General features: G+C 43.7%; 1 protein-coding gene across 2 annotated transcripts in view; it reads left to right on the forward strand.

Moving 5' to 3' along the window:
- The window catches only part of PRKCE (protein kinase C epsilon), a 538,653-nt gene that overhangs the window by 183,232 nt on the left and 328,882 nt on the right, over positions 1-26,539 (forward strand). For both annotated transcript variants that reach the window (XM_007970759.3, XM_073022947.1), the window contains one exon: positions 8,931-8,994. In XM_007970759.3, the coding sequence (XP_007968950.1) occupies positions 8,931-8,994 (64 nt within the window). The remainder of the gene's footprint in view (positions 1-8,930; positions 8,995-26,539) is intronic.

Raw genomic sequence — 26,539 nt, forward strand, 5'->3', positions numbered from 1 at the left:
AAGGTGTGTCTGGCAACTGAAGCAAGCTGTAGTCTCGGGGATTGGAGATTATAAACAGCCAGTGCAGTAAAAAGGGACATTTTATTTTTTTTAAATGGGTAGTAACTTAAATTTTTAACAAGTTAGCTCAGAACACGGTTTTGTAAATGGGCATAGAATAAAGAATAAGGCCTCCTTTCCTGATTTCTGGTTTGCTCCTCCTGTCATGTCCATCTCTGGAGTCAACTCTTGCCTTTTGCTGATTAAGACTGCTTCTAGAGATAAGGACATATGTGCAGAACACGTGTGTGCATGTGCGTATGTGTGTGTGTGTGTGTGTGTGTACACCCATATACTCCCCCATTGTATTCACACAGCGGCACAGCATCAAAAACTTACGGTGTGTTGCTTTATTCCCCCTCCACTTAATGTATCACAGAGCTAGTTCCCTATCAGTTGGTACATTTAGATCTTTTTCAGTCTTTTTAAGGACTCACATGGTGATCTACCATATGACGTACCATAATTTATTTAAGCAGTCTCCTATTCATGGATATTTAGGTCATTAAGTTCATTAAAAGGCTTTCTAGAGCGTTTGGTCTAATTATCTTGTTTTATATATGAGGAAATTCAGATCCACAAACACACAGACAGATTTAAATAATTCAGCAGACTCTCAAACCTACATTTTGGATGTGTTTATCTTGCTATTATTGTATTTTGATCACAGGAGACAGGAGAAGGTGGCTCAGCTGTGTGCCTGTGAGTGTGTTTGCACACGTGGGTGTGTGTGTGAATGTGCGCGCCTACACAGGTAGGTGCACATTATGTTGTGTGACAGATGTGCTCTTGAAAAACTCTGAATGAGTCCTTTTATTTTTAAAAATGGAATATGAAATTTTAAATGCTCCGAGGGTGGGAATAGGATTTGTTATTTAAAGGAAACTTGTGGAGGAATCCTTATGCGAAATAAATCCTTTTTTTCCGTTTTTAAAAACTGCTCCATTGAGGTATAATTTACATACAATTAAGTGCATTCATTTTAAGCGTAGGTTTGATTTGTCCCGCCAAATGTCTACATTCATGGAGCCGCCACCACAATCAGGATGCAGAAAACTCCCATCACCCAGGATGTTCCTCTGTGTCTCCTGGCATTCACTGGCCACCTCCATCTCCAGGGAATCACAGATGTGCTTTTTGTTATTGTAGAAATGCTGTGTACCCTTATATACTCTCCACATTAGTTCAGGCACTTTTGGATGTTTTCTCAGCTCAAGAAAGCATTTATGTACGCATAGAGTTACTCATTTTTAGCTACCTCTGTCATCGGAGGGAGCCAGCTCTCTGGGGCCATTTTTTGCCTGTTCTAGAACATTGTATCAGTGGAATCCTGTTTTGCCTGTTCTAGAACATTGTATCAGTGGAATCCTATGGTATATACTCTTTAATGTTTGGCTTCTTTCACATAGCATCTGTGTTGTTGCATGTATTAGTAGTATGTGTGTGTGTATGTGTATATATATATACAGGATCTCACCTAGGCTGGAGTGCAGTTGTGCAATCATAGCTCACTGCAGCCTCAAACTCCCAGTTTCAAGCCATCCTCCTGCCTGAGGCTCCCAAGTACCTGGGACTGTAGGCATGCACCACCATACTCAGCTAATTTTTTAAGTTTTTTGTAGAGACAAGGTCTCAGTATGTTGTACAGGCTGGTCTCAAATTCCTGGCTTCAAGTGATCCTCCTGCCTCAGCTTCCCAAAGTGTTGGAATTACAGGGGTGAGCCACCATGCCCAGTCCTCATTCTTTTTTATTGCTAAGTAACTTTCCATTACACGGATGTAGCGTGGTTTGCTTATTCATTTACCTATTGTTGGACATTTGGGACATTTCCAGTTTTGGGCTGTTAGGAATGAAGCTGCTGTGAACATTTCTGTATAGTAGATGGCTTCCCAATAAATCCTCGCCACAACTCAGTGTACAGATCCAATTTTTTAATATATTGAAGTAGTATAAGCTAAGGCCATCCATTCAATAAGTCAACATGTAGAAATCTGTATTGAATCCCTCCCATGTGCTGGACAGACAGGGTCCTGCCTTGCAGGGATGTACACTGAAGCCTGCATGTCTTTGCACTGCAATGGAAGGTGTTTGAGAAAAACAATCTTCCCCTCCCCTTATTTTCTGAAAGCAAGTGCTATTATAAGCCCATTAACAGAATAGAATCTTGAACGTATTTGATTACATGTGTGCTCTCTGCTTTTTGACCAGTCACTGCACAATACCAATACAGCTAGTAGCAAATTTTACCCCAAATGAAGAGTCTTTAATTAGCTGCTAACTTCAAAATCAGCACCCCGCAGCTGCTGATGAGTTGCTCATTGTATTGCCTCAATGCTTTCTGCTTTCCAAATGCAGAGCTGGGAGGACACCTGCTGCCTGAATGTCCCCTGCTCTGTCCAGCTGGCCTCTCCCATGCCAGGTGGGTCTGGGGATGGTAGTGTGCCTGCGGTGCCTCCAGGGGAGAGTGGCCATCAGTGAAGGGGTACAGGACTTGGGCAGTGGACCCCCTGCTTTGGGAACTAATCCCCCAGTCTTCTCTCCTGACGGTTCCCCGTCTGCCTCCTCCTGTCTCACTCTCCACCCTCCTCCAAGTAAAAAATAAAAAGACACAGCAGTAGATTATCTAGGACCTTACTGGTGGAACGAGGGCAGTGCAAGCCTTCCCTTGTCCTTCTCATCCTTTCTGGATTCATCTTTTTCAGACCCTGTCCCTCCCTTTTGCCTCTCTCCACACCTTCGTGCCTGACAGCAGATGGGAAGGGAAGTGAAACTCAAATTGGGCCTGTGAGACCTTTGTGGGCTGTCCTGAGGAAAGGTTTGCTTAGATATCTCAGGCAAAAGTTGAACCTATGGTTAGGAAGCTCGACTTTGTATATTAGACCTCCCTTCCCTTGAACCCAATAACCCCCAACATGTAGGTGTACAGATACCTGTGGGTCACATCATGAGGGGTGATAGCAGCATATCAGCCAGCGCCCGGAGAGCGGCACAGGGGGAGTCCTTTCTATTTTGCTGTTGTGGTTGTCAGAGCTCCTGCTGGGCAGGTGTGGTGTCGAGGAAGGAACATGAGTCCGAGAAACAGGAGTTGAGGGAGCAAGTTCTTTTTTTTTTTTTTTTTTTTTTTTTTTTGAGATGGAGTCTTGCTCTGTTGCCTAGGCTGGCGTGCAGTGGTGTGATCTTGCCTCACTGCAACCTCTGCCTCCCAGGTTCAAGCAATTCTCCTGCCTGAGCATCCAGAGTAGCTGGGACTACAGGTGTGTGCCACCACACCCAGCTAATTTTTGTATTTTTAGCAGAGACAGGGTTTCACCATATTGGCCAGGCTGGTGTCAAACTCCTGACCTCAAGTGGTCCACCTGCCTCAGTCTACTAAAGTGCTGGGACTATAGGCGTGAGCCACCACACCCGGCCTAGGGAGCAAGTTCTGATTCTGCCAGTCTGGCTCCAGGGGTCTCATGTACAGACGTAGGTGTGAATGGCACCCCCTGGGGTTGTGCAGCTGGTGTGACCTCACTAGCACACCACATGATATAATGGCCACCTATCTTCCTTAACCCCAGCTTTCTCAGATGTTCAACAGCACTAGTAATACTTGTTACCATGCCTGTAATCCCAGCACTTTGTAAGGCTGAGGTGGGAGGAAGGTTTGGGCCCCGGAGTTTCAGGCTGCAGCCATGACGGCACCACTTCACTCCAGCCTGGGGGACAAAGCGAGACTCTGTCTCAAAAATTTCTTTTTGAAAATAACAAAACTCGCTACCTTACAGATTAATTGTGAGGAATGAATAAATGAATGCCTATGAGGGGCTTTGTAAATGACTGAGCACCACCCCAAAAAAGTCCCTATCTTCTTGTTTTTCTAAGATTGCCTTTTCAGGGCTTGCTGTGGGTTGGGCTCTTCCCCACTGCCATGTTCCTAATTCACATGAGAGGCAGTCCCGTTGCTGCCCAGACCTCCCCTCAGAGCACCATGGGGTGGTCCAGGTGTCTGAGGCATTGCTGTGCCTTCCAGGTCTGCCTGGGGAAGCCAGTGATACCTGAAAAGGGGAATGAGCCCACTCTGGGGACGGGTGGGTTGAAGGAAGGAGAACGCACCTTGGACTGGATTGTCAGAGGAGGCTCAGTTGGCCAGGCGGGGCTGGGGGTTGTGAGCGTGACTTGCAAGCTCTATCGACCTCTCCTCTGTGCCCCAGGCTGACCTGGGTGAGAATTCTGGCTGAAAGCTCTCTAAGCCTGTTTTTTCATCAGGAAAGTAGAGAATATTGCGGTCTCACAGGAGAATAGATGAACTAATGCAGGTAAGGTGCCCAACATGGTGTCAGAGACACAGTAGGTGTTGTTGCCCTTCTTTCATGAGTACCACAGGTCCTCCTGATGCCCAGGTATACCCTGGGTATAGCCCTTCCTGCCCCGGGTTTCCCCGAGAAAGGGTACATATAATACTCTTACCTTGGATTTTAAAGTACAATAATCTTAACTTAGTTAAAAAAATTTTTTTTAGAGATACGATCTCACTTGTCACCCAGACTGGAGTGCAGTGGCACATTGCAGCCTCGATCTCCTGGGCTCAAGCAATCCTCCCGCCTCTGCCTCCCAAGTAGCTGGGACTACAGCTGCATGCCACTGCACCTGACCTTTAGTTCTTTATTTAATACTCACAACAACACTGTAAAGTCATCAAGTGTCCTGGAATTACATGTAATAATACCAGCTTCATTGAGGAAAGCTTGTTATAGTAGAAATAACATTGGACTAAGAAGCAGAAGACTTGGCTTTTTCATGATAACTACACCAATGATGACTATTTATGCCTGGTGCCTTTGCTAAGCACTGTTCATAGACTATCTCATTTAACCTCACAGCAGCCCCATTTCACTGACAAGCAGGCTGAGGCACAGAGAGGGTAGCTGCTTGCTTCAGGCCACATGGCCACTAAGTTTGCTCTTACCCACCACGTGCAGAGTGTCTCCTGGGTGCTCAGTCAAAAAAAATTTTTTTTTAACTAAGGTAAGGTGCCAAGTGCATGTATGTTTCATGGAATTTTCATGACCACCCATTTCACAGATGAAGAAGCTAGAGGCTCAGGAAGAGTAAATAATTGCCTGAGGTCACTCAACTGATAAAGGACAAAATGGATTCTGCCCTGATTTGACACCAAAGGCTGTGTTTGTCTCCCCCAGTTTGACTGCCTTGCTTCTGGCCCCTGCTGGAGGGGTAGCTGAGGCACCGTAGTGTGAAAGAGAATCATAGTCAAAGAAAATAGAAATAGTAGCTGGGAAGATGTGTAAAGTTGGGGTATGAGGTCTAGGGAGGTTTGATAAATTGGGTTGCATCTGGGAGAACTGGGAGGAGCGTGGTGCAAAGAAGGGGCTCAGAACTAACCCTGGGAATGGCTGGGAGGTGGTAGCGAGTCTGCTTTTGTGTCATGCCAGCTGCATGGTACCAATGCTGACTGACAGCTTGCAGGGTTGTGCAGGCCTGGGCACCTACGTTGCATCATTATTTGGACCATGTAATCGTGAGCAGAATTTATGATTAAACTAATTCAGCGGTGAAGTTGTGTCACACTCTTCACCATCTTTTATACTTGGTGACCCCTCCAGTCATTGAAGACCCACCACCTTGGTTGGATTCTCAGAGCTTCCTCACTTGGCTGGCTGGGGCTTGGCCGGCGATCTGCGGCCATCTGCTCATGCTGCAAAGCTCTTTGTTGCTTTTGGCATGTTTAATAGCTTAATTTCTATTTTTCTGTTTGGAAATGCAGTTCACCAGCACTGAGGCTGCAGTGGGCGCTAAAATGGTTTCTGATTGCTATCTTGAATGTTAATATCCGAATACATTTTATCATGAATGACCTGTCCTCCCTGCCATGAGTTCTCACTCCCCTTTTGCAAAGATGGGCATGGTGCCTGCCTTTGGATAGGCCCCGAAGCCCATCTCATTCCTTTGCTCTCTCCCTGCCTGCTTTACACAGATAGCATTGTACTTTGCCAATAAAGTCCACAGTCGTGGGAAATCTTTGAGTTGGAGGATATGAGAAAGAGTTTCATTTTGCCGGCAGGGTTTAATAGGGATGATCTAATCTCTAAAAGGCATATAGTATTTAAATTCCATGCTTTTGGGCAAGAGGGCCCCTGATATTTTTGAACTTTGGCAGGGAGAAGATTCTGGTTTGGCTCTATGCAGTAGAGCCGACTGTTGGTTTTCCTGTTTGTCATTCACTACAGGGGCTGGTGAGGGTCAGCACTAGTGGTGAGAATTCTGGAGAACATTTTCTTTTCCCAGAAACTTAAAATCATGGACTCTTGGGGAGAAAGGAATGAGAAAGGCAGCATGCGGAATTACCAATTTGGTATTTGGTTCCCATCTGGATTTAAAACCGAAGATCTCAAACTCAGGTGAGCAGCTCCCCCGGGGTGCCCAGGGGGCAGCGCAGGCCTGCTCGTGGTACTCCCTCACTCCTGTGCTGATGGAGTACCTCAGCTATCACCAGTGGCCTCTCCCATGAGGCACTGAAGAGTCTTGTGGATGAAAATGAAATTTAGAGGGAAACCTTAAGCTCTCCTAACTATTGGAGGCTGAGTCAGGAAACAAGATGGGGCCCCGGAGTGGCTCTGGGAGCCTCCTGGATTGTGTGTAGGGTGAGACGTTGGGAGAGTTTAGAGAACATCATTCCAGCTGGTTGCTTTGTCTCATGGGGACATGTGGTGCTCATGGTATAGCCGCCTCATCTTTCCTCTCCCCTTGTTCAAATGTCATTTTAGTAGAGATCACATGCCTGCCTTTCTTCCTGGGGACGGAGCCTTGGGAGGGTGAATGATCCCAGAAGACTCTGGAAGTTCTGAACACAGAGCCTTTTCCCACCTCCACGAGTGTGTGCTGGGTGTTTCCTAAGAGACAGTGAGCTAAGAACTAGGGATGCAAATCTGGTTATCATACTTTCTGTCTAGCAGGACGGAGAGGTAGATGGACAAAGTATTACAGCTTCATAGGAGCTGTATTAGTCAGGTATCTCTAGAGGGACAGAACTAATAGGATATATGTATATATGTATATATGAAGGAGAATTTATTAGAATTGACACACGATCACAAGGTGAAGTCCCACAATAGGCCATCTGCAAGCTGAGGAGCAAGGAAGCCAGTCCGCATCCGAAAACCTCAAAAGTAGGGAAGCTGACAGTGCAGCCTTCAGTCTGTGGCTGAAGACCCAAGAGCCCCTGGTAAATCACTGGTGAAAGTCCAAGAATCCAAAAGCTGAAAAACCTGGGGTCTGTTTGAGGGTCAAAAGCATTCAGCACAGGAGAAAGATGAAGGCCAGAAAACTCAGCAAGTCTAGTCTTTCAAACTTCTTCTGCCTGCTTTATTCTAGCCATGCTGGCAGCTGATTAGATGGTGCCCATCCAGATTGAGGATGGGTCTGCCTCTCCCAGTCCACTGGCTCAAATATTAATCTCCTTTGGCAGCAGCCTCACAGACACACCCAGGAACAATGCTTTGCATCCTTCAGTCCAATCAAGTTGACACTCAATATTAACCATCACAGGAGCCATGAGTAAGATGTGTCTGGTGTATTGTGGGAACACAGATGAGGGGCTAATTAATTCTGACTGGGCATATCTGGATAGATTTCAGAGAGGAGGTGATAATTGACCTTGACTTTGAAGGAGGAGGAGATATCCACTAGACTGACTCTTCTGAAGTAATTCTTGCTAAATGCGTGCCTGCTCTTTGCTGGGGACAGTGAAAAAGGAAAAGGAGGGGGATAGTGGTTCCTGCCCTCAAGATATTCACAGCTTGTTGGGGAGAGAGCCTGGCACTATGAACCAATGAAAGCTCTGTGTAGACAGATGGGATTGTGGAGGCGGAGAGGCTAACAGGGGGACTTGGTGATCCAGAGTTTCCAGAGTTACTACTCTCTCTTATAGAGAGAACACAGTTTCTGTAACGAGAGTTCAGTCCTTTCCATAGATGTCTTTAACTACAAGAGGCCTAGCCCTCTGGTTTTTGTCTTACCTGATTATTTCACCACCCTGTCTCTGTATATTATAAGTAGTTAGCTGGATTTGAGGTGGAGAGGGAGGAAGTGAGGGTGTCTGTGCTGTTTCTTATGCCTTGCATACCTTCCCTTCCCTCTTCCCTTCCCTCTTCCACACTGATTTCAGGCTCATCAGATGCTTTATCAGTTGTTCTCCGTCCTTTATCATTAAGCTAGGTTCAGCATTGTTCTCCATTTTTTAACTCCGCAATGAGATGATAAATGCCGTAAAAGCAGGAATAGTGTCTTAATGCTTCTCTTATTTCCCCTGGGAGCAGTTTGTGTGGTATAAAGAATACGGGTTTCTCAAGACAGGCTTGGCATTGAATCTCAGCATTGTCACTTACCTTGGAATTTGGGCACAATTTCCATATCTGTAAAATAGGATTACACAGGACTTTTTCAACCTCAACATCATTGATGACATTTGGGGCTGAATGATTCTTTGCTGCGAGGGGTCATCCTGTGCACTGTAGAACGTTTAACAGCATCTCTGACTTCCACCCACTAGCTGCCAGGAGCAGCACTCTCTCTAATCATGACAAAACTGCCTTCAGATGTTTGCCAAGCGTCCCCTGTGGAGCAAAATTGCCCCCGGTTGAGAACCACTGGGATGGTGCTACCTATGGGGTATGCATCAGACCTCCCAGGTCTGCATCTGGAACACAATAGGCATTCAGTAAATGTTGATTCTCTTTCATTCCTAATTCACCTAGCACTCAACACATTGTAGGTAGGTGAATTACAGGAGCTGTGTCTCTAGGTTTTAGCAGTTTGGGGTAGAAGTGTTGTAGAACTCTCAGGTTGTCCACACAATGCACTAACAGAGTCACTGTCATTTTCTTAATTGCAGATTGATCTGGAGCCAGAAGGAAGAGTGTATGTGATCATCGATCTCTCAGGGTCGTCGGGTGAAGGTAGGAGAGTGTGACCTCTTATCCCTGTTCTCTTTCACTGGCCCTTTGCCTTCTGGGTCTCTTCTTTCCCTCCTTGGCCAGGACACATTATAGTGACATTTAATTAATTGGCATCCTTTAAAGGAAAAGGTTATTTTGAAGATGCTTACGCCTGTGTACCAAAAGGGATCAACCATCTGTTAACTTTGGTGGAGCAGAGGGAAGATTTTGGACTTACCACATGAGGCCAATAAAACGGGCGTTTTTGCATGCTGTGTGCAAGGCAGGCTTCAGCGGCAGGGCAGCCTCTCCCAGGAGGCTTGCGTGGGGTTTGTGTGTGTGTGGTGGGAAGGAAGTAAAACCAGTTGGTCTAACGGCATCCAGAAATGAAACAAATAAGGTGACAAACTTCAGAATCTTCTTTAGAGCTTCAATAGAAGTGGGACTTCTTTTACCAGTTCTTTACACAGGCAAAAGCTCTGCTCTTAAAGAGAAATAATGGGGGGTGAGGGAACATCTGCTCCCCACTGACTGATTAGATGGTGTATTACACCCTCTTCCTCTTACACCTTCTTTCAATCCTTTCTTTGCTCACTTAATACACTTAAGACCTTTGAAGCACTTGCTGGGTGTTGAGGACTGAGCAGTCAAGGGAAGAAGGGAAGCCTAGAAAATAAAACCTTATCCAAATGGGAACAAGGAGATAGTAACTGGCTTATGCTCTAAGAAAGATTTGGAATTCAGACTGAAATGTAGTTATTGTGGCCATCTTTTCTCTACTGCTCCTCCATCTGTGGGCAGGGGGACAGAACAGTTGGCTTTAATGCCATGGCAGGGATATTGGAAGACAATGTGTAGTTCCTCTTGGCAGTGAGAAACAAGCCGTGTTTGAGGACTGTGTCCCAAAGGGAAAGATGGACACTCAGCTCTCTCAGCTCTCCTGCCTGGAACACTTGGGCCTCTCACAACATCTCCCCAGAATACTGGGGATCACAAGCTCAAAGTCACAGTCCCACACACTGTAGGTTAAAGCTCAGTGATAGAAGGAAGGATTATATATTCAGTTAGTCAAATGATGTGCTTGACAGTGGTGCCTGATGATTTCCATTCGGCTAATTTATCACCCAATCTCAACAGGTATTCGGAAGAATTCAATAATTGTGTATATATGGGGATTATAATAGAATTAAGCCCTCTTTTAATAGATCTCAATTATTTGGCATAGATTTAAAACTTTAAACAGCCTTCCAAAATTGGTTGCTTACATTTCCTGCTCTTTATTGCAATTACATTTTGGCATTTCCAACTTCCCTTCTCTGCTCTCAGCTCTGAATCGCCCAGAATAGAACCTGTTGTAGAAGATTTGAGGATTTAACAATATTTCATATGAAATATTTAAGACCTACAAAAGAGCTTAAAGACAAATTAAATGAGCACCAGTGTGCCCACCACCCCACTTAAGAATTAGAGCAAGCAGTGAGGTGAAGCCTTGTCCTTGCTTTTAACATAGCAAGTGATCCAAATTCACCAGACCCGACTTAAGGTTTTGCAGTGTGGCCTCCTGATTCTAGACACTGGTGAAACATTTGATGGGCAAAATCAATCCCCTTTTTTCCTTACATAATCTGTGTGCAATATGATAATTAATTAAATATGTATTTCCTGTGCCAAGATGCTGAGCAACCAATGGGAGGCTGGGACTATTTTCTCTTTCTTTGAAAAGATAAATGACTTGCAAAATTATAGAAGACATCCTTTTTTTACATTAGAGGGAAAGGAGATGGACAAATGAATGAATAAATAAATCAGAAGCAATTGATTTTTTTCTGCTTGCTTCCACAGCTTATTGCATGTGAATAGCCAAAGCAATTTCCATTGGGCTAAATTCTGAGTCTATTTTTTAAATCTCTTTCATCTAAAGAAAATAGAGTTTACTTCAGAAATGCTGACACATGCCAGAGTCTGTAAAGTGCTAGCATGTGTTGCTCTGAAGAAAAGAAGACATTTTTCTAGTCTTTTTTTTTTTTTTTTTTAATTGCTGTTCTTGGACTTGGGATCCTTTCTTTAGATGGTGGGTAGGACCTTCAGTAATCCGTTCTGAGAAGCTGCTCTTGTTGTTTGTGTTATACATGTCTGTTCTCCCGTCCTGTTCCTGGGACTGTGAGGGCTCCTAGCCTGGAGGGGGTTTTGGAAGAGTTGGGAGGGCAAGGGGAGGCCCTAGAGAATGAGAAACCATGACATTTCATACCTAAACCATGTGAGATGGGTCTGGGGTGAAGCAAGTTGTCACAGCCACCCTCCTGGATTGACAGACTGTGGACTTTCACAGATTCTTGTCTAAGTTTTTTTTTTTTTTTTAGTGAAAATACCTAACTCTGCATTCTGTGAAAGGGAAAGAGTTGAAATGAGGCACAGCTGAAGTTTCACCACTCCATTATTCTGCCATCAAGCATCCCTTCAGCTCTCATCTCTCAAATGCTGCAGCCCCATCAATGGAAAAAAAATACATTCATGGGAATTGCACAAAGTTTACAACACATGCAAATTCCAAGGAACTCAGAGAGAGGTGTGGGGGTGAGATGGTGTGACTACACCCCCTTCTTCTAGGATGCGCTGAAGGATTCTTTTCCTTGCTCACATGCTGTTAGAAAGCCTGGGCGTTTACGTCTGCTAGAGCTGGAGCTAATGTGATTTCTAACTGTCTAATAAAATTCCACTGCTTGCATGTCCTGTGCAGTTCACTATAATGGAATCTGACCAGTGTGTGTTTTGCCTAAACCAGGCATCCTAACCCCAGATGTAAGGGGGTCAGGCTGGATGACAGTTAAGGTCATTTCCGGCCATGTGATTTTATCCTTTGGTACAATTTGAATAGACATCTGTCAGAGCTCTGGACTGAGGGCTGGCTAATATGTACAGAAAAAAGGAGTTGCAAGAAATGGACTCGTTTCAACAGGTATGGTGCTAGGCACTTTACCTACATTATACCAAGTAGCAAACCTGCTCAAAATGCTCTTATGGGAAGCTCCAGTCTCAGTCCGTGTTTTACTTACATCGTAAGTAATAATCACAGGGGTTCTGGTAAGCATGGCACGCCAGGCTCTCAAGATGCTTAAATCAAAGCATAATTAGCCCAGGTAACAGAAGCGTAAGACAGCAATGTAATTCTCACCTGTGCAAATGATGGTTTCCTGCTGTGCCCATTTGTTAGTATTTCTTCCTTTGATATGATGTAATTTGCATATTATTTCTTATTCTTTTTAATAATGTGGCAATGCCCCATGATTCACAGGCTTGCAGATGAGAGATGGTCGGGACCTGACCTGGGGAGTGATAGGTTCTTCTTCCCATGCCTTGCATCCAGGTGTCATGCTCACCTGGGAGAGTTCTTCAGCATCTAAACGAACAATAGCAATGACAAGTACGCCTCATTGGTATGTTTGGATCACCAAACTGTTTCTCCAACAAAATACAGAGGATACAAAGGAATAGGAATGATTTTTGCAACACATATATCACAAATCATGTAGAAAAGTCAAGTTCTGGAGGGATTGCATATTGTGGAAGCAGAAGAGCACAGAACAGAAGGCACCCTGTTTCTTTCTGCAGCCACAGGCTGAAAGTGGTCAGTCTCCTCCGTGGGACTCAACAGATAAAGGAGAAAGACCACAGCCTTAGGAGTCCCTCAGACTTGGATTGAAATCCTGGCTCTAGTGTTTAGTAGCTTAGAGTCTCAGATTTCTCACCTACAACACAGGGATAATGGTACCTATGGTAGGTGCTAGGCCAGGATTGTCATAAGAACAGTGCTTTAGTACAGTGCCCTTGCATGTAAGAGATGCTTAGTAAATATCATGAAGCCTTGGAGACCTGAGGGCAGAGAGGTTGGCATAGCTCTACCCAGTGCCCATGAAGGAGCATCAGGCAGGATATTCAGGGAAACTGTTCGAGGGCAGGTTTCTGACGCTGGGGTGGGACATGTTCACAAGGGCCAAGAACAGAGCAAGGTACCGAAGAGGACTTAACAGAGTAATCTATCTGGCAGGGACTGTGAGATTGCTTTCTGCAGAGTTCAGGCCTTGCCTCAGTTTTGCCTATTGTCACTCTATTTATTCCTCATCCTCTCCCAAGTAAAGTAATTCCTGGAAGGACATTCTCTAGCATCCCTAAGCCACTCTTTTGTATTCCATGGTCCTTAATGCTAGAGGCTTCTCCTTGTCAGAGCCTGGGCTTGTCCCATCCCTGCTCAGTGTGGACCAGAACATGTGGTCCACATCCTCTCACCAGCCCCTGGGTAAAAGGCCTTTAAATATTTGAAGACAGTTATTCAATATCTCTTTTATCAAGTTGAATCAATCAAATCCCTTAACCTTTCAGAAGGGATATTTTAGAAATCTTAACTCATCTTTGCAACCTCTTCTGGACTTTTTTCAAGTTGCACAGACAGACGTGATCAAACCAGCTTTGCTTGATTCTGAAATAATAACATGTGTGTAGAGCTTTTAGCTTTACCAAGTTCCCAGCGGTATTACCTCCATGTGGGAGATGGTGAAATTGAGAGGTCAGATGATGTGCTCCAGGCCAAAAGGTTGATTATGAGACCCTGCTGGGCCACAATCCAGGTCCTGCTTCCAATCATGACCCCAATAATGAGTTTGCCACATGGCAGTGATTCCCCACCCCACCCCTCATTTGATCTTTTTATTTTAGTTCTTTTCTTCAGAAAGCTTTTAATAGAAATATAAAGCCAAAGTTCTTAGCTTTGAATCCAAAGGTGACCAGAGAGTCTCTTTCGTAAATAAGCAGATCCCTTTTCCACTGTGTTAGAAATAAAAGCTCTTTTGGTCCGAGCTCAAGGTTGGGTCCTTCTCAGGTTGTCTGTAATGTGGATCCATAGCTAAGTCTTGGTCTGAAACTAGACCTGGCTCAAATCCCAGCAGGTTAGTGATTTTTTCCTACTGACCTGCCCTCCTTGTTAGAGACGTTAGTTTTGTACTTGAAGACTCCAAGTCCATAGCAGACATTAGAGCAGTGCCTCCAGGGTTGAAATCGAAGTGAAAGGGGTTTTTCTCTTGAAACTCTGTCTTAGCCAGTGGGCAGGATGCATATTGATAGGTTCTCTCAGATTTGAGCCCCACTGGAGCTTCAATTCATAAGAATTTTACCTCTTTTCTTCTAAATTCTAGGTTAATAATCCAATGTCTTCTAGTTAGTAGAAAATTAAAAAGAACCATTCATTCAAATGACCAGTAGTTACCAATTCTTTTTTATTTTTTTTTGAGGTGGAGTCTTGCTCTGTCGCCCAGGCTGGAGTGCGGCAGCAGGATCTTGGCCTGCTGCAACCTTTGCCTCCTGGGTTCAAGTGATTCTCCTGCCTCAGCCTCCTGAGGAGCTGGGACTACAGGCATGCACCACCATGCCTGGTTAATTTTTGTATTTTTTGTAGAGACGGGGTTTTGCCATGTTGGCCAGGCTGGTCTCCAACTCCTGACTTCCTGTGACCCACCCACCTTGGCCTCCCAAAGTGCTGGGATTACAGGTGTGAGTCACCGCCTCCAGCCTACCAATGCATTTCAACAAATGTGCCCAGCTTCGTGTTTGTGTTGGGTTTGGGGAATGGAAAGTGGAGAGGGGAGTAGAAAATGGGAGATGGCATTGACAAGAAGTGTAAAACCCTTTGCCTTCAAAGAGCTTGCAATTCAATTAGGCACCCTAGATTTGCAGGATGAAAGCATTAGAGAACAATGCAAGACGTTGTGTGTTTGATTAGGTGTTACCAAGAGTTCTCCAAGTGGGAATAAGTCGGGACCAAAATAACCCAGGAAAACGTCAAGAAAGAGGCAAGCCTTGGGATGGAAAGGAAAGGATAGTCAGGCTGGATTGGCAGGGAAGAAGTGGAAAGACCATTGTGAGTGGAGGGAATCGTGTCATAATTATCAAAGACAGCTTTGAAGCTCTTATTTTTGGGGATGGCTGGATAGATGGAATAAGTTAAATAGATGCAGTGTGAGCTCTCTAGGAGCATCCAAACAAATGCAGTCATCAGCGTTGCAGGCAGAAATTTTCATGCTAGGCAAACAAGAAAATGAAATGCCTTAAATGTTTAAACTGTCTGAAGATTGAAGGCAGTTCCTTCTGGATGTGACTTCTGGGTCAAGTCTCTCTCCCACCATGACCTACAATGGGAAGGAGTGTTCTAGGTCAAGTTTGGTCAAGTCTGGGACACTGGGCAGAGCACATTTTACAACTCTGACACTGAGGCATTTAGAAGATCAAGCCCAGGTACAGGCATCCCATCATGGTCTTTGCGGTCTCTTTTCTCACCTAGCAACCTCATAGAGTCCCATCGCAATCCCTCTACCATCCTCAGCATTCTCTTCCTCTCCAGCCTTTCGGAAGTATCCCACAATCAAGCCCAGATACTCCCACACTTTCTGTTTTCAAATTCTGTTCAGTATTTAGTAAGAAATGTCACTTGAGAGGTTAAGGAGAGCTTCCAGCTTCCCAAACAGGGGACCTCAAAGCCAGAAACCAGCTCCAAGGTGCTGATCAGGTTCCCTCATATGTTGTGCCTTATGCAATGAGATCCTGATCCTGTTCACCACACAGACTCTCTAGACATGCATGGACATGTCAGATCCCCTGGCAGTGCATGGAGTCCAGAAAACAACAAAATAACAAAATCCAGATGTTCAACAACATTGATCTTACAATATGCACCCCACGTTACCACACCCCACCCCAGCATAACTTCTTCCTGTGACTGATTCTCAGATCCAGGGAGCAAGCCTCTGTGTCTTGGGATTTTTGGCTCTATTTTTGGTCCTGATGGAGTAAATTCTTGTTCCTAGAAGTGACTATATGCACCAGATGAGACCAAGGGGATCAACTGGAAAACAGTGAGCACCAACCCCCCATCAAGGAGTTTATAATGTCACAAAGAGACATTGCTGAGATGCTTGATGAGACATAAGCCAAGAAACCCTCATTTCCTTCCAAATAGCCTCTAGATGCACAGCAGTTCCTCTGAAATGAATCATCCATGGTTAACAACACCAAATGCCAACCATTAGCAGATGAGAAACAGAACTGAATCTTGAGTGTTTGGAGAGCAGAGCTCTTTTGATCACTACTAGAGCTTCCTTCCCCTCTGCCATTACAGGAGCATAGATATATATTTCCTTTTGACTTGTGTGCCTGTCTTACTAATAAAATAATTGAAGGAAGCATAGTTATGTTGAAGAAATAAGCTTATCGGAAAGGTGGATTTCTAATAGATCCTTGGTCAAGAAGTGGGTCCCACATGGCCTCTAGTTCTATCTCTATTGTCTTGCTCTGTATCATTTCTGTGTCCTATAAAGAAGATTGTTTCTGGAAATTCCTGTTTGCAGCTGAGATCATACTGGCTCAAAATGGCTCCTAATTTAATCATTTATTGTTGCTGATGTCCTCATGATTTGGCTTAAAAGAAAGGGTATTTCCATTCATTTAACCTAATTTAGAGTTGTTTGTCTTTCAGGACCAATTACTTTATTCTTTTATCCAGTTGAAAATGGCCAGTGCTAACAGTTTTATTGATTTTCCTTATTACCTACCTTTGTTGAAACATGCACGTTTTCACAATCAAGTGCATTCACCATTTTTAATCGAGCTGTTGACACTGGGGCTTTTATCTTCCTCCTTTATGTAAACCTTTGGTGTGAGCTTGTAGGGGCCAGTGTAGGGGTGTACATGTGCCCATGTGCACACAGGTGAGAATGAATGTCTCTGGACCACCTATTCGGTCTCCCCCTCATCCTCCATTTCTTCCATTGGAAGCATCATTTATTTGCTTATCTAATATATACAAGGCCCTGGGGATGTAGAGCTCATGAACACAGTGCCTGCTATCAGGAAGCTCATGCTGTGATAGAAGGAGGCAAGCAATAGACCAGTAAGCACAATCGTGTGTTTTAGTTGTTGGGTAGCTATTGGTAGGGCAGGATGCTGTGGGACCATCAAGGAGCCTCCCTTCTATTTGCAGGCTCTGCTGAGTAGGCAGTCAGTAAATGACAGCCACAAACACTTCCACGTGATCACTGATCCACATGGCAACCCTGAAATGCAGGTACTAACAGTAATCCTCTTTCCTTGGTTGAGGAAATAGTGCCACTGCCCACTGAGGATTCATTTGAACAGGAGATAAAATAAAGAGGGACTAGGATTTGATTGACCACAATTTGAATTTTTCAGGAAGACATGGGATGTATGCATTCACTCATTCGACATATGGCTATGGGGCACTTTCTGTATGCTGGTTACTCTTCTCAGAACTGGGGGCGCATAAGTGAACAATAGAAACAGAAATCCCTGCCCTCATGGGGCTTACATTCAAGTGGATATGCTTGTGTGTGTTTGGGAGGGGTATGTGTATGTGTTTGTAGGCTGTCTCTGCAAGGATACATAGCACATTGAGAACAGTGGCTGTCTCTGGGGAAAGGAAAGGGAAAATTTGGAAAGAAGGAGACATTTCTTGTCAAGCTTATTATTTTGTTTTTCTTTCCCATGTATGTGAATGAGCTATTACTTTTTTTATTACTTAGAAATTTTGAAAAAAATTGAATTATATAGAAATGTGACCATTTGCATTCACACAGTGACTTGCCCATGGCCAGAGGCTACAAGAGGCTCCAGCAAACCCTGCCAGAGAGAAGTGACTCACCGAATCCACAGAACACCATGTGTAAGGACAGGCAACTCCACAAAGAATGCTTCTCCATTCATGTATTGCTTAATAGACACCTCTAATGTATAAAGGGCTATGTTGAGGGCCGGGTGCGGTGGCTCAAGCCTGTAATCCCAGCACTTTGGGAGGCCGAGACGGGCGAATCATGAGGTCAGGAGATCGAGACCATCCTGGCTAACATGGTGAAACCCCGTCTCTACTAAAAAAAATGCAAAAAAACTAGCCGGGCAAGGTGGAGGGCGCCTGTAGTCCCAGCTACTCGGGAGACTGAGGCAGGAGAATGGCGTGAACCTGGGAGGCAGAGCTTGCAGTGAGCCGAGATCCGGCCACTGCACTCCAGCCTGGGTGACAGAGCGAGACTCCATCTCTAAAAAAAAAAAAAAAAAAAAAAAAAAAAAAGGGCTATGTTGAAATTCGGGATTCCCTCGGGCTATGCCTGTTACCCAGGACTGAATGCGCCTGCCATGGAGAGGCAGGTGGGCCAAGTGGCCTGGCTCCTGCAAAGTGGGTGATGCAAGACCCCCTCAGAGCAGTAACTCCAGGAGCCACTTGCCTTCACCTGCCAGCCCTGCCTGCACTTCGCTGGATGGACAATCCCACAGTGGCGTTTCTGATGGCAGTATTTTTCAGCATTTAGCCTCCGCTGGTACTTGTCCCAAACTTGGTCATCTCCCCAGACAGAGTGCTTTCATTAGCTCTGCCCTTCTACCCAGCTAAGTAGGGCAAGCCAGCTACCAATGGGTCATACCTACTTTCCAGGCATTCAAGTTTGTGTGTTTCCTGACATTGAAAATAATGGTGATGTTTAGTTCAAAGGGAGAAGTGTTCTCTGCAACAAAAACCCATGACCTCTACTGTTAGCCAAGTGTGAATTTGTTTCAAACTGTTTAAAAAAGTTAACTCAAGGGAAGTTAAATTTACTTCCAGGTGTATCCGTCTGTAATTGGGTTCTGCATTGTAGTTCTTGCTCCATAATTAGTTAATTATTTGATTGACTGATTCATTCAACAGATGTATACTGAGCGTCTATTGCCTGCCCAGGCACTATGCTAAGAGCTAAAGAAACAAAGATGAAAAAGACATAGGTCCTGCCCTCCGGGAGCTCTCAAGCCAGGAGATGTCCAGTGACAAGTCATGTACTCTACTTGGGTCCCACTGGTCTGCTCTGTACACAGAGAGGGGTGGCACGAAGGGCTTCGTCTAGCTCTATAGTTCTGAGTCAAAACCAAGAGAAGTTTGCATATAGCTGGGCACCTGGAAGGGGGAAGTGGGAGATAATAAAAATGTTCAAGCCAGATCTCAATACAGAAATTATTTTATTTAAGGCTAAATGGATCTGCCAGGTAGGTTTTATCATCCCTCTTTTACATATTGGAAAAGTGAGGCTTAAAGAGCTTAAGAATGTGAATTGCCCGGAGAGCCTGTGAAAATGCGGATTCTGACTCAGGGGGCCCAGGATGGGTGCTGAGATTCTGCATTGCTAACCAGCTCCCAGGAGATGCCTGTGCTGCTGGTCCCTGAACCTCACTTGGAGTAGCAGGAGACTGGAAGCCTTGAGATGTTCCGCCTCTGAACCATGCTGAGCAGGCACCAGTTCCTACTTGATGGAAAACTAAGAAGGAAATGTGCAGATTTTTCTTTCTCGAGTCCCAATCATTTAGCCTTCTCGAAATCAATGCCTTTGAATCCTTTTCTGTTTGGAATCTTCTCCCTCCCTATTCTCCTTTCTTATGAGGAAAGGAGTTGAGAAGGCATCAGTGTTGTTAGAGAGCTGGGAAATGCCCAGGCCTTGGATTTTTCATTCTGCCTTTCATAGTTTGCAGTTTCCATTTTGAGAAGGTCAAAATGGACAACATCAGTGTTCTTCCAAGAAGAGAACAAGAAACAATTATACCAGGAAAACAAAGCACTAAGTAACCCTTTTAAAAGCAGCCAGTCAGGATATTGAATTTTTTGTTTTCGTGTTTGTTTTTCTATAAATATCCTGAAGTATTGAGTGGTGCCTGAATTTGATCCCACTGTGCTAATTTTTTCCTGGTTCCTGGGGCTTTAATTAAAATAACTCACCCAGGGACCTTGCTAGAACTTACCTCTATGTGATCTCCCCTGAGGTAGGCAGGTCGCACCTGCTTTTGATGGAAGGGGAAATGCAGAGTTCTGGATTAGGTGCTGTGTACACAGTAGGGACATAATTTTTACTTGCTGGATAAATGAATGCATGACTAAATGAAAATAACAGGAAAACCTGTCACTTTTAAAGGAAACTACTGAGATAAACAAGGTGTTTGGACTGACTTTGCTTTGGATAATCGGTTGTTTCATATTCCACTGTACAATCAATTTCATGAGTGGGCATGGATCTGAATGTTTAAGCTTACTGTACCAGATGCTTATTAGGGACTTTCCAAGGCCACTCAGGGCCTGCATGCACACCAGGTCCCCAGTTATAAAACCCTGTCCTCTCCCTGTTTATTTAGCTACTTCTTTATCCTCAAGTTTGCCACCTGCTGGGAGCCTTCCCACACACAGGCCCATCCCACCAGCATTCCCCTGGTTCATGACACTGGATTTGCCCCCACGCTCCTCTGTGTCTTTCTATACAACCATGTACTCACATATTTATATTGTACCTGTAATTGGAATCCAGGTTGTTCCCTGCTTGCCCCATGTAAGAGCACAAGGGCAGAGGTTCCTGTACTGGTCCAGAGCTGAGAGCTGGCCCAGTGCAGCGTGGCTCCCTGCTGGCCTTGCAATGTGGCATTGCTGAGCCAGGAGCACCATCCTACCATTCTGACTACACAAAACAAGCATGGGGACAAGGACTGTCCCTGTACTTGGGGCCTCTCAGTCCAGTGGGGAGCCAGACCTAGAGACAGACTACCAAAACCCAGTGTGAAACAGGTTACCATAGAGAGGCATGGATTAAGTCTATGGGGGTCTTGCTTATTCCAGGGCCTCAATAGCACTGTTCACAAGACCCCCAACTGGTTATGCCGAATTAGCATTAGGTGGCTTCATGATGAGGTATAGTGGGTGGAATCCTTGTATTAAAATAAGAAGCTTGGATTCTGTTCCTAGCTGCTACTAACTAGCCTATTGAAGGTAAACAAATCATTGGGTATTTCTAACCTTCAACAGGATTGCATTAAGATGCAATGATTCAGCCAATGCTCAGGAATTTGAATTCTCAGATTGAAGACTTGCCGAATACAGGTGTGAGTCCATGAGAAAGTTTCCTAATCTCTCCTTACACTTACCACCAGGGAGCCAGACCCAGTTATTCTTGGCCGAAGAACAGGAACCTTAATATTAATAGTAGATGAGACCTGGTAGGTGTCTTAGAAACTTAAAGTGTGGCCAAGTGGAATAGAAAGAGAACTTACTCTGTGGCTCCTCTTGCAGCTTTGGGATAGCGAGGGTTATAAGGAGTTATAGGGAGGCAGATTTAAGCTTAGTTTAATGTATGGAAAAAGTCTCCAACAAGCAGAGCTCACCAGCAGTTAAATATACTCGAACAGTAAGTAGGGAGTTCTCCATCTCTGGAGGTATTCAAGGGGAGACCAAATGAGCATTTTGAAATATTGTAGAACAAATTCATGTATTAGCTGGAGCGCTGTGTTGGATAATTGCAGTTCTTTTTTCTGGTTTTGAGGAACCAGTGTTTCCATTTGTTCGATTACAAGACTATTCTTTTAATGATCTTTTGAAGATCTGGATGTAACAAATAACTTCCATAAATATATACAAGTGGAGGCTGATAGGGCAGCATTTATTTTATTTTTTAAAAATCCAAGGCTTACACTGTAAGAAGGTAGAGAAAAAGAGTGTATGAAATAAAGGAAAAGGGAAGAAGTTGGATCTTAGCAGGTATTTACAGAATAGTTAAAAATCTTACAAATTCAGGCAAAAATGGAAATATTAAAATGTGAACCTTGTTCCCAAAGAACTAGGGAAGCTCCCTATCTGAATGAACCCCCAATTGTGTGAACCCTTCCTAAGAAAAGTTTTTAGAAGTGAAGAAGCCTGTAACATCAGGATTTGCTCCTAATGCCTCTGTCGTGTAGCTGCACACGTGGAGTTTGTTAAAATGCAGTGCATTGGTGTGTGTCTGGGAACAGGTCCATCTGGGAGAAAGGGAAATGGCAACACAAGCCCTTGACTTTAGGCGAAACATCCTTTCATCGTGCTTGCTCATGTCTCCTGTGAAGTAAAGATTTTCTCCTCAAACTTACGAGAGTATTGTCTGGAAGCCACAGGAGTAGAAAGAGACTGAGGTTTCTTTGAGAAGAATTTAGCTTCTTAACTTGAGAAGGGGTTTTGTTTTGGGTAGAAAGCTTCTCACTTCAGTGGGTGATGTATTGCCATAAATGGGCTGAACAATGTTTTGCCCCTGTGAGGTGGGGCACAGTAAGGCTGTTGACTGCTGCCCCTAACACTGACCTACTTTCTGTCTTTGCTTGAGATGGTGCCCTCAGGGCTTTCACGATGATGATGGTTTAAAGTCTCCATGTGCATTAAAAGGCCAACCCTCCCTTCCCTCAACAAACAAAAACAAAACCCTTATAGAAAGATGCAATCCTAAGCCTTTCTTTCTTTCTTTATAAAAACTTTTTAAGAAATTACAATTAATACATAATAATTGCATATATTTCTGGGATACAATGCATTGTATATATTTCTGGCGTTAAAATGCATGGTGTACATTGTATATGATCAAATCAAGGTAATTACCATATCCCCCTCTCTAAGCATTTATTATTTCTTTCTTTCTTTCTTCCTTTTTTTTTTTTTTTTTTTGAGATAGAGTCTCACTCTGTTGCCCAGGCTGGAGTGCAGTGACGCAGTCTCCGCCCACTGCAGCCTCTGCCTCCCAGGTTCGAGTGATTCTCGTGCCTCAGCCTCCCGAGTAGCTGGGATTACAGGCGTCCTCCACCATGCCCGGTTAACTTTTATATTTTTGGTAGAGATGGATTTTCAACATGTTGGTCAGACTGGTATCAAACTCCTGACCTCAAGTGGTCCACCCACCTCAGCCTCCCAAAGTTCTTGGGTTACAGGCGTGAGCCACGCGCCTGGCCCATTTATCATTTCTTACTGTTAATAGCATTCAAAGTTCTGTCTTCTAGTTCTCTTGATATATACAACACATTGTTATTTGCTGTAGTCATGCTACTGTATAATAGAACAGGAAAACTTATTCTTCCTGTCTAACTGTAACTTTGTACCCACCAACCAACTTCCTTCCATCCCCCTTGCCTTCTATTTTCCCCAGCCTTCTGGTGGCCACTATTTTACCCTCTACTTCTATGAGATCAGCTTTTTGAGATTCCGCCTATGAGTGAGATCATGCAGTGTTTGTCTTTCTGTGCCTGGCTTATTTCACTTAACATGATGTGCTCTAGGTTCATCACGTTGCTGCAAATGACGGGATTTCATTCTGTTTTATGGCTGAATAATATTCCACTGTGCTGATGTGCCACATTTTCTTCATCCATTCATCATTAGATGGGAATTTAGGTTGATTCCATATCTTGGCTGTTGTGAATAGTGCTGCAGTAAATGTGAGTGTGCAGATGTCTCTTTGACATTTGATTTCATTTCCCTTGGATATATACCCAGTAGTGGGATTGCTGGATCATATGGTAGTTCTATTTTAATTTTGTGAGGAACTTCCGTACTGCTTTCCATAGTGGCTGTACTAATAAAGGACCAACAGCTAGGTTTCTAGGCAGTTGGTTCCCTAAGTTGCACGTGATACTTTCTAAAAATGCTTCTGGAAGTCAAAGGAGTAAAAGTTGAATAATTCAGTTGAACATTATCATGGAGGATTCCATTACCAGAAAACTAAAATGCATTATAAAATCCCCTCACTATGTCTCATTGTTCGGAAACAATTTCTGGTAATATTTCCAGCAGTTTGTTCTTTAAAAGAGTTTTTTAAAAACATGCTCACATGATCATCTGGGCAGCCTGTCAACCTGCTTAAGTTCTGGAAGGGCCCGGCTGAGGCTAAAGCTTTGATGGTGTGCCCTGTGAGCCTCTATGCTGTGAGGTAGATCTATTGCTCTCATCACAAGGGCCCACATTTTATTTATTTTTCTAATTCATTGTTTTGATTGATTGATTTGTTTATTTATTTATTTTAGAGATGAGGTCTCGCTATGTTGCCCATAATGGTCTCGAACTCCTGAGCTCAAATGATCTGCCTGCCTTGGCCTCTCAAAGTGCTGGGATTACAGGCATGAGCCACTGCACGCAGCGTTTTGTTTTTTTTTTTTTCAAAGGGTGGGAGGCAATAAACTATTCAAATAATTGTACAAGCTCTTTAGGATCTCAGCTGTATCAGGGCAGGGACTGTGTTTATTTTCATCTCTGCTGTACTTTCATGACTTAAAACAGTGCCAGGATACAGTAGTCCTTAGGAAATATTTGCTACATGAATTAAGGAATGGCTGTTGTAAATAGTGCCAGGTAAAAATGGCAAAGCTGCGGAGGTGGCTGAGTTGCTTGGCTGGCAGAAAGCATCCTGTGACATGTGACCGCCAGCTGACGGCTGAGCATCCACGTGTGGCCTGTGTGCTGTTTGAAGGCTGAAGGGATGAAAGGCAAGAACTGCCTGTAATAGGTGGGTTTGGGTCATCAGGGTCATTGGCAGAGCAGCTGGAGCTTGGAAGACAGACTTCACCTGCTTAATTACAGATGTTGCTCAGGCCGCCCAGCCTCTCCCTGCCTGTAATGATGGCCCTTCTAGCCGCGACACTACCAGGCCAACTGGAAACACCTGGCTCTGCCTGGCGACGAACCTATTTTGCTTTTATTTTTAATTTTTTAAAACATAAATCAAACCAGCATCTTTCGGATTTAACATTTACTTCCTGTACTGCATGAGGCCTTCGTCAGGCTTCTTTGTCTTAGAAAAGAAATGATGGGTTTTTTTGACTTGAGAAAAAAATATCCTCTCTGATTTGTTTCCCTTGAATCAATCTGTCTTTTGGACTTAATTTAAATCAGACTTACCCTCCCTTCCACTATTCTTATTCTGAACTTCTATTGTGTATCATGGGTCATATGTCCCTATGATCCAGCTTTAAAATAAGTGCGTCGCCAGTGCCTTTGCAGCCCCTGGGCAATCCTTCACTGACTTTGTCTTTGTCATTTTTTTTTCCCCTCAATGGGGGGAAGTTTGTAAATATCTTAAATTTTGTATTAATTATTTTCTTGCATTTTTTAATGATTTTAGCACCTAAATGTATGTTTTCCCAAATAGTATATTGCTTTGTTTTACCTGCTTTTGAGCTTTATTTAAATAGTATCAGGCCGGGTGTGGTGGCTCATACCTGTAATCCCAGCACTTTGGGAGGCCATGTTGGGTGGATCACTTGAGTTCAGGAGTTTGAGACCAGCCTGGGCAACATGGTGAAACCCCACCTCTACTAAAAATACCAAAATTAGCCGGGCGTGGTGGCGGGTGCCTGTAATCCCAGCTACTCGGGAGGGAGGCTGAGGCAGGAGAATCACTTTCAACCCAGGAGGCAGAGACTACAGTGAGCTGAGATCACGCCATTGTATTCCAGCCCGGGCAACAGAGCAAAACTCCATCTCTAAATAAATAAATAAATAAATAAATAAATAAATAAATAAATAAATAAATAAAAATAGTATCATCCTATATAAATTCTTTGTGTTTCACACAACATTATACTTTTGAGATTCATCCATATTGATGTGTGTATGGCTGCAGTTCATTGTTCTATTGCTGTATGTTATTCCACTATATTAATATATCAAAATTAATTTATCCATTCTTCTATCCCTAGACATTGGGAAGACTTTCAAGTTTTTTTCTGTTAAGGACAATAGTGTATTTTGGAGGGGTACTTGTTTCTATCTATCGTTTCTCTAGGTTATTTACCCAGGTATGGTAAAAGATGATTCAACAGATATGTGCACATTTGGCTTTGCTAGGTAATAAGTTGTTTTCCAAAGTGATTTTACCAGTTGATGCCACCACCAGACATGTTTGCAGTATCCAGTTGCTTTCTATCTTCATGACTATTTGGTATTATCAAACTTTTAAATTTCTACCAGTATGGTGGGTGATATGCCATTATAGTTTTAATTTGTATTTATCTGATTATTCATGATATTGAGAATCTTTTTATGTGTTTTCGACCTTTCCTTAAAAATGTCTGTTCACTCCCTTAGTGCATTTTTCTGTTTTTTTGGCCTATTTCTTAGTGCTTCAGGGGTAGTCATGTATTGCAATATCTTCCCCTCATTTGTAGCTAATCTTTTCATTCTATGGTTATCTGATACACAGATATCCAAAGAATGAAACTTGGTGGATCTTGAACAAATCATGTCACATATTTGGGCTTCCAAATATGTTTCTACTTGGGCCAGCAAGCATACTAATGCATTCTCACCCTGCTAACTCAATAGGTAGCAGTGGCAAAATGAGCTGATGTACATGAAAGCTCATTTTGAAAGTAAAGCACCACACGCTTGTATAATGTAGAAAGCCTAGTTTTCTTTCTATCATCCTACTGTCTCCGTTTTTATACATAATATACTTCCTGGGAATCTTTTTTGTTACTGGAGCTGCTTTTATGTCATTGTGCTTAGTGCCTTATGAAACTAGTATTTGTTTGTTTACTAATTATCCGTTTGCCCCTCTAGAACATAAGCTCCCGAGGACAAGAATCTTATCTAAGTTGTTTGTCATTGTATCCCTAGCAACCTGGAATAGTGCCTGGCATATAGCACATGCTCAATAAGTATTTGTTTAATGTATGACTGAAGCAGAGGTGTTAATAGTAGTTGGGTTATCATTGCCACGTA

Source organism: Chlorocebus sabaeus, chromosome 14 (genome assembly GCF_047675955.1).
Source record: "Chlorocebus sabaeus isolate Y175 chromosome 14, mChlSab1.0.hap1, whole genome shotgun sequence".
Taxonomy (NCBI): Eukaryota; Metazoa; Chordata; class Mammalia; order Primates; family Cercopithecidae; genus Chlorocebus; species Chlorocebus sabaeus.